Consider the following 16,403-nt stretch of genomic DNA (forward strand, 5'->3'; position numbering starts at 1 on the left):
CCTACGCGGTGCATCACTCGGAGGGTTTTCTTTGGATGAACTAGGTGGATGTTTTCTACTCACTTAGTCAGCTTTTTTATTTATTATTTATTTGATTTTTTTTTTTTGGGCTATACTCATGTATGCTTGGTGTGAGGACACATTATATTGGAGGAGGAAAGCGGAAAAAAAAAAGAAAAAGAAAAAAAAAGGTGCTCGCCTTGATATCCAAGGAGACCGTGCGACAAAGACCACGCTTTCCCTCAAGCGCACGGGCCAAGACCAGTAGAAACAGCCGGAAGTAGATTTTTGCTTAAAACTTAAAAAAAAAAGTACGAAAACCTCCCTCACCGCGTGTGCATCCATGGCGACGCGAGGGCAGGGGGCAGGGGCCGGGAACACGATTAGGGTTTCGGACATGGAGAAGATGAGTTTGGAGCAGCTCAAATCCCTCAAGGAGCAGTCCGATCTCGAGGTCAATCTCCTCCAGGACAGCCTAAACAAGATCCGGACTGCCGCCGCCCGCCTCGAGATCGCCTCCTCCGCCATCCACGATCTCTCCCTCCGCCCCCAAGGCATCCATCTCTCTCCCTCCTTCCCTCCCTCTCTACAGGCTTTCTTCTTTGATTCTCATGAAAAGTTTGTTCGATTCTGTAGGGAAGAAGCTGCTGGTCCCTCTCACGGCGTCTCTCTACGTTCCTGGCACCCTCGATGACGCCGACAAAGTTCTCGTTGATGTGGGGACGGGATACTTCATCGAGGTGCTTCCTCTGTTCCTCCTTTTTGATAAAGATGTCACCTTTCAAGTCCCTTCTTGTGTTTTTGGAGCGTTTAGATTGTTTCCTGCTAGAAATTTAGAATATTTAGCAATACTGGTTGAACCTAGGGTCCCCATACAGTTTTGGAACTGCTGGATTGTGGAGATGTTTCTTCTTGATATCATTGCATATTGCCTGATGCACATTTGCTTTTTGGCCCCAAAATTGTTGCGGTAAATTCGGGTATTCGTAATAGGATAACTTAGAAAATAGATGTTTTTGATTCCAGAATGACAACTGTCCTCCTAAATTATCTAATGAAGAGGGAAGATCGGCAGAGATTTTTTACTTTCAACTTGAGAACTATAACAAGGTCAAGCTGGTTCTTCGTGAACGATTTCTTTTTGCAGTCCAGTCATTTGTACCATCCATATATGTCAGGATGGTTTTGGGCATTGAGAGTAATAATATGCCTCATTGGTCATTTAAAATGCATGAACGTCGTTACCACTTGTATTTATTTGATCTGGTAAAATGCTTATTGGAGCATGTAATCACTCTGATACTATAATTTCAGAACTGATGCAAGGGAATGTAGCTTTAAACAGCTTGCTTCATCCCATTCACCCCCTGCATCTGATCTCTGTTAGCCTTAGGTATGATACTAGTTAATACTTTAACCTGTTCAAATTAAATTTCTGTGATCGACAAATTTGTGTGTATCGCATTCCCAATTTCTTGACTATTGTGCTTTTTTTTTTTCAAGCAGCCAATGATGCCATCCATTTGATTGTCATTTACCTGTTCCGTCACTCGGCAAAGATCCTCTTGCATTCCCTTTTCATTCATCTTGATGTAGAAGTTATTAATGATGGACCTATATGCAAATTGTTGATCCTAGACTTCCATTAATGCTGAAATTTTAATACACCTCTGTCCTACAATAGCAAATCTGAGGATACCAAGGTTGTTTCATCCACTTCAGTAAGTAAGTGGCTAATTATTTCCTTGGAGAAAGTGGCTCATTATGTGCCTCACCACTAGACATACAAGGTTGTAAGGAGGGAAAAAAAGGAAATTCTGCTGTCACTCTCTTGATAACTAGTTTTTCCTACTCATAATCTTCTTTTATTTTATTCCAGAGCAACACTTCACCTTACTTGTTTCTAATTATGCCATCTACTCATCTCAGGATGTTGTTCCCTTCCACTTCGCAACATTTTGATTTATAGTTAAAACTCTAATATAATAAGGCAATGTATATTTAGTATCCCTAGGCAACAACACAACATTCTAGCAGCAAATATCTAGTTTTTCATGTTTCTTGATCCTCTTTGGAACATTCCTATTCATCTCTCCATCCTTTCATATCATGTGCTTGATGTAGCAAGATGACTTAAGAACCTGAAGCATAGATTGCTTTTAATGCTTTTACATGCATGTGTTACTTACACCAGTGAAGGGTGTGTGTGATGCATGAGTGAATAGGAGAAAGTAGAGCGGGCAAGACATAAAGCATGGAACTTGGGAAAGAGATGAAGTTGTAGATAAATATGATGATCCTTGATTTGCTTTATTATGGTATAGATATTTCAAGATTCAAATAGAAGGGGAGGAAAACATAATAAAATGTTTGGCAAATCAAGAGGGAAAGAAAACTATTGGAAATTTGAATACCTCGACCAGAAAGCCACAAACATGACCAACTGGCCTGGCTTCAACCCAAGTTTGACTGTCAGTTTTTTGAATATTTTGGTTTTATGAGAAATGGGTGGCTGGTCCTAACATTTTAAGTGGCCTTTGTTTCACGTATTTCAGTATTTCTTTGGAGGGACTGTCATCAAAGTGGTGCATAATTTTTTGTCCAGAAAAGCTAAATATACCATTGACCTGTGGTTATAAATTTTATTTGGCAATGACATGATTCAACAGTTGGATCTTTTGTACAGTTCAGCATTATATTTATATTTGTAATATCTTTATAATTCCAAAACAGATTTTTCTTTACTATAAGATCTACTATGGCCTGATCTAGATCTTGAGTCAGAAACTGATCGAGATTGTTAAATTTTCAAAACCTTAAGACAAATGCCTAAGGAAAACAGATATATATATATATATATATATATATATATATATATATATATATATATATATATATATATATATATATATGGAACAAGCACATGCATGCTTATTGTTCCCTTTATGGATAGTTGGATACGGCATTGTAAAATTATGAAAAAGGCAAGTGTAATTACCTAGTTGTTGATATTGATTTGGTTGTTGACATCTATTATGAATGCTAAATTACTAAGCTTGACTGTTTTTTGATCTTTTTCCCATCAGGCAAGGATTAGAACAACACCATGTATGTTCATGCTAAGTTACAAGAACTACATGGAGAGATATAACTAAGGTTTCCATATCGTACCGTACCAATACCGAATCAATACGCAGTACGGAGAGCACACGGAGCCGGTCTCCATACCGGGTGTACCAATATAGTAACAAGATGGTAGTTGTACAGGGTTCAGTTTTGAGACTGCAAACCTTAGATACAACATTGTTAACACAAATGTCATACTAACGCCTCCACGCACCCCTTCCCCTCCAAAATAAAAAGAAAAAAGAGAAAAGGAGGGCACTTGAACTACATCTACTTTTACACGCTTATAAAGATTTAAACTTGCTTTTGGAGCTCATAGACATGCTTTTTTGACTTATTATAAACAAGCTAAAAATCTTGAGTCATACAAAAGATGCATATTGATTGTTGAGAATTAAGTGCTAATTGTATGTACGATATTTTTTTAAACAATAAACATCAAGTAAATCCATCCAAATCAAATTATTAATATTGGTAGGTCCAATTGCACGAATGTGTAGTCTAGCAAGATATTCACATTGCATGGACTAGTTTAGAGAGTTGGAGAGATTATGATATTGGTCAATAAAGTATTGTGTGATTTTGTATGTTTTGGACCATCACTCAAATCTTAGCTTGGAGGCCTAGATTGAGTGCAAGTACATGAGGGATTGGCATTACCTATAATGTATATGTTACTCAATTTAGGGCATGTTTGGAAAAAACTAGACTTGGTCATGGGCCGGGCGGCCCGATTGCCTACTCAAGCTCGAAGCCTTTTGGTTAGACTTGGGTCTAGATTATAAGCCGACAGGCTAGGCTAGACCTGAAAACTGTGCCCGTCTATTAAACGAGTCGGACTTGGGTTTAGGTATTGAAGCCTGACCCTAGCCTAGCCTAGCCCAAATTATACATATAAGTAGGTAACCCTTGGGCTGGTTCATTATTGAGGCTGGTTCACTGGTTCATCGTTCCTCTCTTCTTCTTTGCCTTTCTTCTCCTTTCTTCCCTTCATTTGTCAGAGCGTCGATGATGAGCCTGCCACCTTCGATCGCAATCTCATAGGATTTTTCTAGCGACGTGGCCACCAACACCCCACTTGTACTCATGATGGTGGTACGTGCACTAGAATGACCGAGGGTGGCAAATCGGAGAGCAGACGCACTGCTTCAGCCCTGTTCTAGCTCAAGATGCGAGGGATTTTAGGGTTGTAGGCAAAGGACTTGATTGGGGGAGGCGAGGCACTGCTCTTTTTGAGGATTTGCGGGGGCTTGAAGTAGTGGTTCTTCCACTCATTGTTGGAGATCTTGTCAAAGATGTGCCCTCTGCCTTGGAAGGGGAAGAGATATAGGGTTTTCCTAGGGAAAACCCTAGAGCGAGAGGGCTAGTGTTTGGGGCTTGGGGTGGGGAAGGGGATGGAGTAGGAGGAGCACGAAGGTTGGAGGAGTCGAAGATGAAGTTTGGAGGAGCACGAAGCTAGTGGAAGAGGTCTAGCTTTTGGGGCTCAGGCAAGAGCTTAGGTGCGTTGGCTAAGATTTCAAGTGGTTCTTATGTTTTGCATTTTTTTTATTTTCAAGTTGAAGTAAAAAAGAGTAAGAAAACTCGAAACTCGATCCAAAGCTTTAATCCTGGGTAAGTACTGGCTCAGGCATGGGAAGTAGGCCCGAAGGCTGGGCCGGGCCAGGCTCGAGCCTAACTAATTTTAATTAACCATAGACTGATCCTAGCTTGCCCAAGCTTAGAAGATACCTTGCTTGATATGGTGTGATCAACTGAGGAACAAGTGTTAGAGAAGAAGAGAAGATGCCTGAAAAGAGCCATCATGGGTGTCAGGGCCCAATCCCTACAGGATAAAAGAAAAATATTTCAAGAAATATTTTTTTTAATCCCATGGCGATCGGCCATGTGAGCCCCATAATGGCCTCTCCGGCACTCTCTCTTCTCCAGCTCCCCTTCCCCAACTGATCTTGCCAAATCTGGCGAGTTTTCTCCTAAACAGGCCCTTAAAGTGTACATGATGTGGACGGTAAAAAATTAGTCCTATTTGGAAATGGATTCAATCAATTCAGCACCTTACTTGTATTGCTGTTGAGTTCTGTTCACAAGCTACACAAAATGCTTTTATAAATGCTTTCTTGTAACAGCCATCTTTTTTGTCTTTTTCCTTTTTTCTAATCTTTCCCTCTTGTTAGATGTTTTCTGCATAAATTCAATCCCTTCTCTTTTATGGGGCTTCATCCAATTTTCTGTTTTACTCGATTTTGCCATTTAAATATGTTCTCCATCACCTTATCTTCTATTGGTTTAACTCTAAAGCTATCTCAAATTTATTTATTTGCAATTTGTTTTACCTAGTTTTACCGTACATACACCTTAACATACACCTTAACATACTTATCTTGTGCTAAGTTTTAGTGTGTGCAGGCCTTTGTAGTTTACTTATACTTCACAAACTCTATGTAGGTTCAATAAAATATTTTCTTCCCGTTATCTTTTTTTTCCCCCTCCATCTTCCTCTATTGCTCAAACTTCTGTCTCCTTTTCGCAATAACCATAAGGCAAGCTTATTGGCAACCATGCTTGTTGGTTATGTGATGTGCCTTCTTGTCAAGAGCCAAACTCTATAGCCACCTATGTCTTATTAGAATAAGGCATATCTGATGCCCAGACAGGTGCTCTGAATAGCCTGGATAGGCTTAGGTTCTATTTTGTTGCTAATAAATTGGCAATTTGGGTTGGAACATTGATGTTGCAACATTGATGTTGTGTCAACTTGGGTCAAGTCCTACTTGCCTTTCATAGTTTGAATGATTTAATGGGCATGCTTTTTATTGTTAGTTTGGTGCATGAATTACATACTCGTGTTTCTGTAATTTTAAGCATAAAATAATCAATTTATATATGTTGATAAGCAAAAAAAAAAAAAAAATCAATAATCTGTTTCCACTTGCAACCTACTTGGTTTAACTTGTTGAGTCAATTATGTCGCCTATTTTGATTAAGGAGATTAAGTGTGAAGGCGCTCTCTTGTTCTTAGGTGTCTGACGCTGCTATAAAAAAGAAATGGTGAGAATCAACATAATCCATTAAAACATGCATATCCGCATCTGGCTTGAGAATGTTTGGAATCAACATGCATGCCATTTTGGTATTCAATCTTTTGATGCATATAGATTTGTGTTTTTTTGTGAAATAGTTTCATAATTTGCTTCTTACTTTTAGTTTATGAGATTTTTGCATGTAAAAGCAATTAAACATTTCTAGGCGTTTGACACTAGTATTGCAAGCCAACAGGGGGAATTCATTGTACCTATAGAAAAATGTGGACCAAAAAAATCTTGATAGATTATCTATTTCTAGGTGATAATATATGCCTTATATGTATAATTTCATATATGTTTATATGCTTGCCTATGTATTCCATTTGCACATCCTTCTTGTTTATCTCCTATTTTTGTTGATTTTACTTTGTTTATTACAGAAAACCATGACTGAGGGCAAGGATTATTGTGATCGGAAAATTAATTTACTCAAGTCTAATTATGAGGAACTTATTGAGGTATTTATCCACCAGAAACCTTGTGCTCGCATGCTATGCTTTTAAATCCTTTGCCATTTATTTAAAGGGAGATAGAACATTTCTATTTATTTGTTTCATTTCCACTAGACTAGAGCTGTATAAATAACTACTTTTTGCATAAAGATTGAAAACCTAATATAGCAATTTTTTGGATGTATATCTAACATGCCATTGCTTCCAGAAGACATAATGCGTAAATTTTAAATGGCTGATCCTTTTCATCATTGACTCTAATTCTAAATTTAAGGTTGGCAATGACTATCAAGTTAAGACACTGGTGGATCTTATTTAATTGTTTTTAACAAGAGTATCTATTGATGCGGCTGCACATCTGTAGGACCTGGGTTGCGCCGCTCTCTAGATGTTGGTAGAGGGTTGTGGCTAAATGTGATAACTAACTTGAGCACTACTGTTGGGTCCTATTGTATCAACAAAGCTCTATGATCACCATCCTACAATTGGCTGCCAAGATGCCTTGACTTGCTCCGGGAGATTTGTTGATTGCATTCGTTCGCCTTCCTAGGACAGAGTATACTCAGCCTAAGGATCTTCATATGGACGACTGCAAAATAGAAATGAAAGATCAGTCTAGAAGAGGTTGGTGAGGGAGGATTGACTACAACTCCCCTTTATAGGACTCTCAAAGTAAAGATAGGTAATTGAATTATGAAATGCAAATACTAAACCTATGCATGTATGAGGGGACGACCTAAAGATAAAGAGAAATAAGGAAAGAGAGTGGGTTGAGCCTGGGATGAAGTTTTTGCTTCGGCCTTGGATGATGTTTGCTCAAAGAGTCTTCTCAACCTCCATTTCTCCTTGAGCTCTCTCTTTCAGCATCAAAGTTTCTGTCATCCTCTCGTTACTCACCTTTGAAGGAATTGAGAATTGATGCTCTCAAGTGGCCAGTGACTGCAGCTCCATAGGGTAGGCATCCCATGGGTACATAGGTCCTCTAAGCTTCAACATTTGAAAAGTCTGTTGGTACTCTCCTCTAGACACTTGGACGACAAATTCGGATGACAAGAACCTACAATCCAAACAACCAGGACTACTAGGTGATTCCACTTTGTTAAACAGGGTCCCAAAATCAAATTTTGAATCCGGAAGGCAAGACTTTCCTATCTGGAAGTCAGGAAGGTCACACTTTGTTTTTCGAAGACCCAATTTTCAAGAATGAAGAAATGCTTCTATTTATTTATGATTTATGCACTTGGCCTATGTAGGGGTAATGATATCAGGCTTACGGGCATTGCATAGTTTAACATCCTCGTAGTATGTGTCGGGTGCCAAAATGTGGGGTGTCTATAGCTGCCCCTCCATGTCTGGTACTATAGGATGAAGTGCCAACCAAGGCCTTAAAAACAGCCCTTGGGATTTGCTGACACCCTTGTTTGGGTTGGCAAAGTGGCAGTCTGCGTGTTGACTAGGGAGCTAATTTAAATAAATTCAAAACCTTGTTTCACAGGGGTTTTGCGAGGTTGATTTATTTTGAGGTGAAGAGCATTCAGGGGATGTCATTAACCTGGCCTTTTCTGCCTTTTAAAAGGGCCCCTAGCTGCATGGTACGTCCTTTACCATAGATGTCAACCAATCACTAGTCCAATGTCAAGTTTGGGGAACATCATCTATCAGGTGCTGTATGCCTCTGCATACGTTGCCATGGAGTATACTAGCTATCAAGGAGGTTCGCCTGCAACTATTTCAAGACCTAACCATAAGATATGACTTGAAGTGGCTCATGATCTTATCCCAAACCAGAACCTAGGTTTACCCAAAAGTTCAGGTTAGATTGAGTCAAAAACCGGTCCTATGGATATTCTTCATCAAAACGAGAGTTATTTTGCACAATATAGGGTGGAGAGAAGGTAGGGACAGAGAACGGAGCGGAGAGGCAAAGCCACAGTTTGTTTGGTGTTACAGTTTTTAATGGTTTATAACAAAAAGAAATTGCTCACTTTTTGGTCTATGGCTTTTACTATTTAATAAATTAAAGCAGTATTTCATTAATTTAATCATTTGTTGTGACAAGTGAAGGATTCGTGGAATGTGTTTTTTTAAGATTTTCTGAAAGTAAAAATGAATCAAAGAAAATTTCTGCATTTTCACGAATGATTTTATTAACTTGCCTTTTCTTTACCACCAACCTTTTTCTTCCCCTCCTCTCCCCACATCTCTTCAATAAAATATTTTCTTTTTCTTCTCTACTGCAACCTTCAGATTCCAATGCATTATCATGCCCTCGCATATCAATTAACATTTTTTTATGCTAGACATGAAATCCATAACAATGCCACTGCTGGTCATAAGCATAGATGAGATATGTGGAGGATTTACATTAGGTTGACATGCAGTCATAAAAAGCATCTCCAACTATGTAAGAATCCTGATCTGATTTTCATGTACTGGGGTGTGAGATAGCCTGAAATAGTTGGGAGAAGGTTGATGGTGATGGTTATAAGTCCATTGGCTAGATGAATGGCTTGCATTTTGATGTCTTGGGTTGAACCCAACACACTTACGTGCTTTTAAGAAAAATCATGCGTCCTTACAAATTTTAGTGCTATCATACAATTTTTGATCATTTACTTTAAATGGCCTTTTGAGAACTGGCAAACCACTACTTGGTGCAAAAACTTTCTTCATTCAATAGCTAACTTTGGCTATCTAATGATGCAGATGGCTTCCAAGAAGAAAAACATAGCAGATGAAGCTGGAATAGTCTTACAAGCAAAACTCAGGCAATCAACCTCAACTACATGAGAGTGCAAAGTGGCAGCTATTTGTAATTCTTGAAATTCATAGTTGGACACTTGAATTATAATATTTGGTCCCGAGTAAAAACCTTTGTTTATTTGCATCTTTCAGGGTTTCTTTTCTTTTCTTTTCTTTTCTTTTTTCAATTAGATGCTCCTGCCACCTTGCCTGTATTATTCCAGATACATGTTAATGTCAATAGATCTTAAAACTGGCTTATGGTTTAGGTACTTTGAACACAGGAGAATGTGGAGTTTGTATATTTCATAATCTTGGTTGATGGATTGTGGAGTGGTACAAACTTTTCCACCACACATGGCAGTAGGGTTAAGAATGTGCATCAAATGCCCATGCCATGTCCATTGATGAGAGCATCGCCTGCCCCTACCAAATGTTGCTGATGTTCAGTGCTGGAGAGAGCTATTCTTGCAAACTTTGTTCTTATATAGGAAGTTCAGACTCTCTGGACATCTGTCTTCAGAGATGGGCAATGAAGTATCAGAGAGTTGAACGAATCCACAGCAGCCATGAGAAAGAGTTGTCATTGGGCAGATATATTGCCATCGTTCCATGTGTACTTCTAATGAAAGTTCATTCTCTAACAGGAGGCTGATGGGGTGGACTGGATCCATGAAACAACATGCGAATATCTAAGTCCGGTAAAACATCGAACGCATAAAACTTGCAATGAAAACAAAGAGAGGTTGCTTAGCTTACTCTATTCTAAAACATCCATTGGTATCTGCTGGATATAAGTTTTCAGTATTCGATACCCATTTTATAATTTCCCAGATATTTCCAAATTCCAATGTTTGAAAATTGCATGATGTGTTGTTCGCATGCATTTGTGATTCCTTAAATGATGTTTAATTACTGTAAATCGATAACTACGCTCTGTTATGTTGATTTACAATGTAGCAATTGCCTCATTACAGACAAATGTTCGAGGATTGCCAGCTATATATAAATTACTGTAAAGTGGGTATATACTCAAAAATATATGGCATTGTATAGTTTGTAAAGTCATCCTTAACCTTAAAGCATTGAACTAGTTGAAATTTGGTTCCATGATGCTTTAATAAGTGCAGAGCCTACATATGATTTAGCTAACCATCCACACAAGCAGAAAAGAATTGAGACAAATCAGGCAAATATTTTGTAAGGCAGATCTCAGTTCCATGATCTAAAGACAAGTTTAAGCAACAAAACTATGTTTAAGCAAGGAAACAATTTCAGCAATGGACTGGTGGCAAGTCCTGCTATAATAAACCTAAAATTCTAGACCACTATAGTGCCTGCCATCACAGTAACAGCTTCTCCCCGAATCTTTACTCGTCGTGTCTCCTCTTCCCATTGCAGGTCCAATACTCCACCCCTCGAAGAAGCCTGCTCGAGCATACAAAAGATAAACAACACATTAAACATTCCAGAAGAAGAAAATGAATAAAGACTGTGAAACCACCAATAACAATGTTCTTTCCTAAAGGAAATCGCTTAATAGTTTATTCCCACATGAAGATAAATTCACAATATGCAGAATATTATTACCATGTAAGCAATAAGATTGTTTTTCCCCAGCTTCTTACTCCAGTAGGGTGCTAATGCACAATGTGCGCTACCACAAACAGGATCCTGGAAGAAGCAACATATGAGAGAGAGAGAGAGAAGATGATTTCTATCATCCCCGAACCATTCGTACAAGTACCAAAAGCTTTAAGACATCAAAATCTTTGTCCTGAAAGTATGTCAGACTTGTGCATCTCACAGAAGCATTAGAATTAGTAGTTTCTGGTTGTAACCATGGCATGTAAAACTTTTGTAGCTTTCCTGATATGAGAAGAAAGGTTAATAGATGGGAGTGCTCTGGAGAATGTAACAATGTTATTTGTGATTTTGAAGGAATGCCAATGAGTTTATGTGAACACATTCACCAGCGTCCGGTCTGCAGTTAATATAATTAAGCCTGCATGCATTAGAATATTTTCCATGCTTACAGTGATACAGTATTCTGATCTTTTATTCCTAATAGCTGCAGATAAAAAAGACAGACCACATTGGTTAACATTTTCGTGCCAAAGTAGACCGGGTAGTTTCGATTGATCTTACAGCTGCCTGTTGTTTTGGATGACAATGATCATATTTAACAAATGAAGCTTTTTGCAAGGAGAAGATGCTTCTAGCTATTCCACAAAACAGTTCATACCGACCCTTGAACAAATGCATGGCATTAACAAATTAAATAAGCCTGTAAGGAAGCATAACTATATCCAGTGAATTATGGCAATGTGCAAGTTAACCATAAACACATCAGCAATCATTAGGCATTAGCTGACACCTATTCCCCAGAACCTCTCATATCTACCCTTGAAACTTTCATGAAGCAAGTAGCGACTGAATCCTTTCCATTACACTAACAATTCAAAGAAGCCTATTAGGAAGCACTACATTTAGTGAATCTTTAGCTGACACTATGGCAATGTGCAAGTTCCACGATAACCTCTCGTATCTGCCCTCGAGAATGGCTGAAACTTTTTTTTTCCATTCTGTGCTAACTATGAGAAGCATCTGGGCCTTTTCTGTGCCCGCCGTCCCATCTCATCCCCATCTTTCATGTAGGTGCTTGAGCTAAACCCTGAAAACTAATAATTCTGTCTCATTTAGACTTAGGGCCCTGGAATTTAGGGCTTTTAAGGATGTTGAGGTTCTTTTGGAATTGGCTTCTAAATTTGCCTTTTTCTTCTTAAGTACCTCAAGGTTTGATTTGAAATTTGATTTACTCTCACAACAAGATCTGATTTCTAAAAGCCTTTTTATTTGTTTGCATTTTACGGTTAAGGATGGTAATTAGGTTACTTTCCCCCGAAAAGACCATCAAAAATACTTTGCAATATCATGACTCATATATTCATCTATTTCTTGGATAGCATATCTCTGTCATCTTACCTCTTCAATTTTACTTTTCTGGTTAAGCATCAAAGCAAGGCTGATACACTCATGCATACATATATGCTGGTCGAAAAGCATAGATTTTTGGAAGTTGCCATGCCTAACACTTGAGGACACTGACACACTTTGGCACTCATGCAAGTGGCACGGCGCTTACACATGCATGCACAAGCCTCTCCTTGCTTCTATCGGCGACCATTGCTACAGCATCAACTAGCATGAGTGCAACAGACTCGAGACTATCCTCACTTGCCAAGGTGCCTAGAGCTTCCATGAACATGTAAACATGTAACATCAACTCCTTGCATGAGCATCGTGAGCTCCAAGATTAGGTGAAATGTTATGTAATTAAATTCTGTGTAGGGTCAATGACAAGTAGGCATTTTGACATCATGCATTTTCAAATTTTGTGTATGCAATCAAACTCCTTGAATCAAGACTGTTAGACTTTTAAGACAAAAAATCAGAATAGTGCCTGAGCCAGGCGAAGCCATAACTGCATAAAGGGTATATTTGAGTGCATATTGTGCACCAAACAGGCAAAATTGTGATAAAGTGGTAGTAGTTGTGTCTCAAAATGTTTAATCGTGTCCATATGAGAGACTATCTTTTACAGCTCCCGTATGCGTACTTGCTTGCAGCACTTTTAAGTTAAAATCACCACAAACGAGCCATGTGTGAAATCCTTAACCTAATGCCTTTAACGAGATGGAGTGTCGGTTGCAAAACAAATGGACTTATATGAGAAGCAAATGCAATGAGAGACATACAGACTGAATTTAATTTGAACCAGACAGCTCGAGTAAAATGCCCTTAAAAATTTCTTCAGTTCCCTCTTTGACAACTGATATCCAAGTCATACAGTGTCTTTGTTTGTCTTGATAACATCATAGATTTAAAATACCAGTATTGATGTAAATACTATAAACAGATTTCAACACATAGAAACAATTACAAAAAATGACATGAAAGTGGAATTCAGTTTGAACTTCAGAAGAAGAAAACAACATTAATCATACCAAACTAATGTTTGTGGTTTGCTCTACAAATGGCATTTAATGCCAGAGTTATCATACATGAAGGTGGCCAGAATACTGGCACAAAAGTTTCCTTTCATGTGAAAATAAAGGTCTAGTCATTCAAATTTGTATGGATGCAAAAGAAAGGACAAATAGGAAATCAGCTGTTAGAAGATGAAAAGTTCTGCTCATACATGTGATATATATGCATATACGAAGCTTTGGTTTTAATATAGATAGAAAAAGAATACTCTCAAACAATGTTCCTAAATCAGCTATTTAAATAAACTTAGAAAGTGTATGAGACATATTAAATGCATAGAATACCTCATTGACCCCTAGCTTGGGACAAAAAAATCGAGTGAAAAAATCAAATCCAGATTGAGATGGAGCAGCTCCTGTTATTATTACCCCTCTCCCAGCACAATTTTGTAACTCGTCAAACTTTGGATGTATGCCGGCAACTTCATTTCCTGAAGCAAGTTCCACCTATCAAACATGAATTTGGATTCCATGAGTAAGACTACATGGTATAGCAGAAACAAATACTGAGAATTACTTAATTGAAGCAACAAACTACTAAGAAGCTTTTGATGTTGCTCCTGCAATTCAATGATTAGAAAAGAAAAGAAATCCTTCCAACAATTGCTTAGATGATTATTCATGATGGATTCATGGTGGAAAACAGAGGTAGTTCAAGTTCTTCAAGCATGGAATTCTACCAGTGGCAGACCTAAGCAGTACAATGATAAAGCATTCACCATACTTGAAACATGAATACCAAGGAGACCATATTTTCAATTCTTATCAACACGACCAATTGTTAGAGGTGAAAAGGCAGGAGGTACAATGAGATCATTTGCAGTAGCTGTTTTTCGAACATCGACCATCGCCGCCCCATTCAAAGTTTCAGGAATCAATGGGATCTCTGCAGAATCACATTCTACCACGGGAACCATCGGAAAATCCAGCTCAATATAGAACCGTCCCTCTGCTTCATTGTTTGAAAACTTCATGGGTGGTCGAACTTTCTTGGCTGTCAGAAGTCCAGACTTCGTGACAAACTCAATTATGTCGCATTTTACTACACCAGAAGAGAGAAGGTAATGTGCAGCAGCTAATGTTCCATGTCCACAAAGTTTAACCTGCAAACGAACCCTACGAAATTCAACATAATAATTGACATAAAGAATTAAAAACATAGAGCATCATTAAACATATTCATGCTTGGCACAGTATTTGCTTCAGAGAAAAAGATGAAGCCTGTCCTATGACCTCAACACTTCAAACAATTCTGATGGATAACTACAAATCAGCAAAGAAATCAAGGCACATTGAAATAAACTTATTTACTACATAAGACCATCATTTGGAGAAGCAATACTGAAGTAAAAAAAGAGCAACACTTCATACACAGCTTTTGGGACAATTTACTCCCCAGTAATTGTGTGAACTCCAGATTCAGCTAAGTAACATCAGTTATCGTTCAATTGTGTAATGGCAGTCCATCCATGAGAAAATCATGCTCGAGCTTCCTATACTAGTTTTTTCTTGTTTACCATGAGGATGAGGATTTGTATGGGCATGTATTTAGCCTCTTCCGGACCAATAAACTCAAATAATATTTTCTGACTAGCTTTTTTTTTTTTTTTTTTTTTTTAATCACCTGGTTTTTAACTTTAAGCTACATATGGATAAGAAAAGGACACTGCTTAAAGTTGAATCTGACATGACAGTGATGCAGCACATATGCATGCAGAAAGCAGAATGTGAATTGCATTAAGCTGTGAATTGCATTAACTGGAGCAAATCTGACCTCGGCGACCGGGGTGAACCACCGGAGGTTGAACCGGGGGTTGTTGGGAGCTCCATTACTGTTTGAATCGACGCTGGAGGTGGCGCGAGCGAGGAATGCGGTCTCGGAGATGTTGAACTCCTTGGCAACCGACTGCATCCACTCCTCATCCACGGCTCCTACCAGTTCATCTTCCAAGATACACACGGCAGCCGGATTCCCCTTAAAAGGAGTATCAGTGAACGCGTCTATCTGGAAGGAAGGAAACAACAACAACAACAACAAAAATCCATGTAATAGTTTCTTCTTTTGGCAACATATAAGGGGAAAGAGAGAGTTGCTAACCACAGCGTATCTAACTGCTCTTTTTGCCATTTTTGGAAGGAAAGAAAGGAGAACAAAAGCAGAGACAGAGGCACAGAGAGAGAGAGAGACTGAAAGAGAAGAGCTTTGAAATCCAAGTGAATGGTAAATATGAGGTGAAAGGATGCACGAGAGAAGTCCAAATGGGTATTGAATACTTGAGAGGCAAGAAACTAAGGTCAGATGTGGTGGGAAGGAGGAAGCTGGTGACCGAATGGCCGAGTTTGTTTATATTAGTTGTTTTTATATATATAAGTTTTTTTTCTTTTTTTACTTCAGTTCTGGCCCTTCTTCTTCGATGGGGTCCCCGAAAACAATAAAAAAACAGCGCGAGGATTAGGATTGGGAACTGAAGGGTTGTCATTGGAAAAGGTGGGAGGGCGAAGCGAGGAAAAGACGTAGGAAAAGTCTTATCACTCATATATACTATTTCCATCTCTTTGTCGTGAAGCTTGTGACTTCTGGTGCTCGTCCAAGGCTATTTGACCTTGTGGCCACTATTTGATCTAGAATTTTTTTAGAATACTTTTTTATAATATTTTATAAAAAAAAAGAGAAGATGTCTGAACCATTCAATCAATTAGGATATTGAGAATATTATTTTTAACAGCCTCCTAATTTTTTTATAATCTTTTATAAAAAATATTTTATTATTTTTTGTTCTGACTTGGCTTGGCTTGACTAAGTCAAAGAAAAAGCTATCTTATTATTATTATTTCTCCTCCATCACCTTCATTCTTACTCAGTCTTGCTAGGTGGTTTGGAGCTTTTCATACTCAACGTGAATCTTGTTAAGAGTTTTTTTTTTGGTATCGGCCATTTTTAAATATCAATTATT

The 16,403-nt window shown here is 38.4% G+C and overlaps 2 protein-coding genes across 2 annotated transcripts; one reads left to right on the top strand and one right to left on the bottom strand.

Annotated features, from left to right (window-relative positions):
* Positions 1-285: 285 nt before the first annotated feature.
* On the top strand, positions 286-9,672 carry LOC103712324 (probable prefoldin subunit 5). The gene is made up of 4 exons (XM_008798811.4): positions 286-554; positions 637-740; positions 6,587-6,664; positions 9,365-9,672. The coding sequence occupies exons 1-4, from the start codon at positions 344-346 to the stop codon at positions 9,446-9,448; spliced, it is 477 nt and encodes a 158-aa protein (XP_008797033.2). The 5' UTR covers positions 286-343; the 3' UTR covers positions 9,449-9,672.
* Positions 9,673-10,543: 871 nt separating this feature from the next.
* LOC103712326 (uncharacterized isomerase BH0283-like) lies at positions 10,544-15,790 on the bottom strand. Its single transcript, XM_008798813.3, has 6 exons — positions 15,548-15,790; positions 15,224-15,454; positions 14,256-14,552; positions 13,735-13,896; positions 10,991-11,074; positions 10,544-10,828 (listed from the first exon to the last, which is right to left on the bottom strand). The coding sequence occupies exons 1-6, from the start codon at positions 15,575-15,577 to the stop codon at positions 10,721-10,723; spliced, it is 912 nt and encodes a 303-aa protein (XP_008797035.2). The 5' UTR covers positions 15,578-15,790; the 3' UTR covers positions 10,544-10,720.
* Between the last annotated feature and the right edge of the window lie 613 nt (positions 15,791-16,403).

The sequence above is a fragment of the Phoenix dactylifera genome, unplaced genomic scaffold (genome assembly GCF_009389715.1).
Source record: "Phoenix dactylifera cultivar Barhee BC4 unplaced genomic scaffold, palm_55x_up_171113_PBpolish2nd_filt_p 000026F, whole genome shotgun sequence".
Taxonomy (NCBI): Eukaryota; Viridiplantae; Streptophyta; class Magnoliopsida; order Arecales; family Arecaceae; genus Phoenix; species Phoenix dactylifera.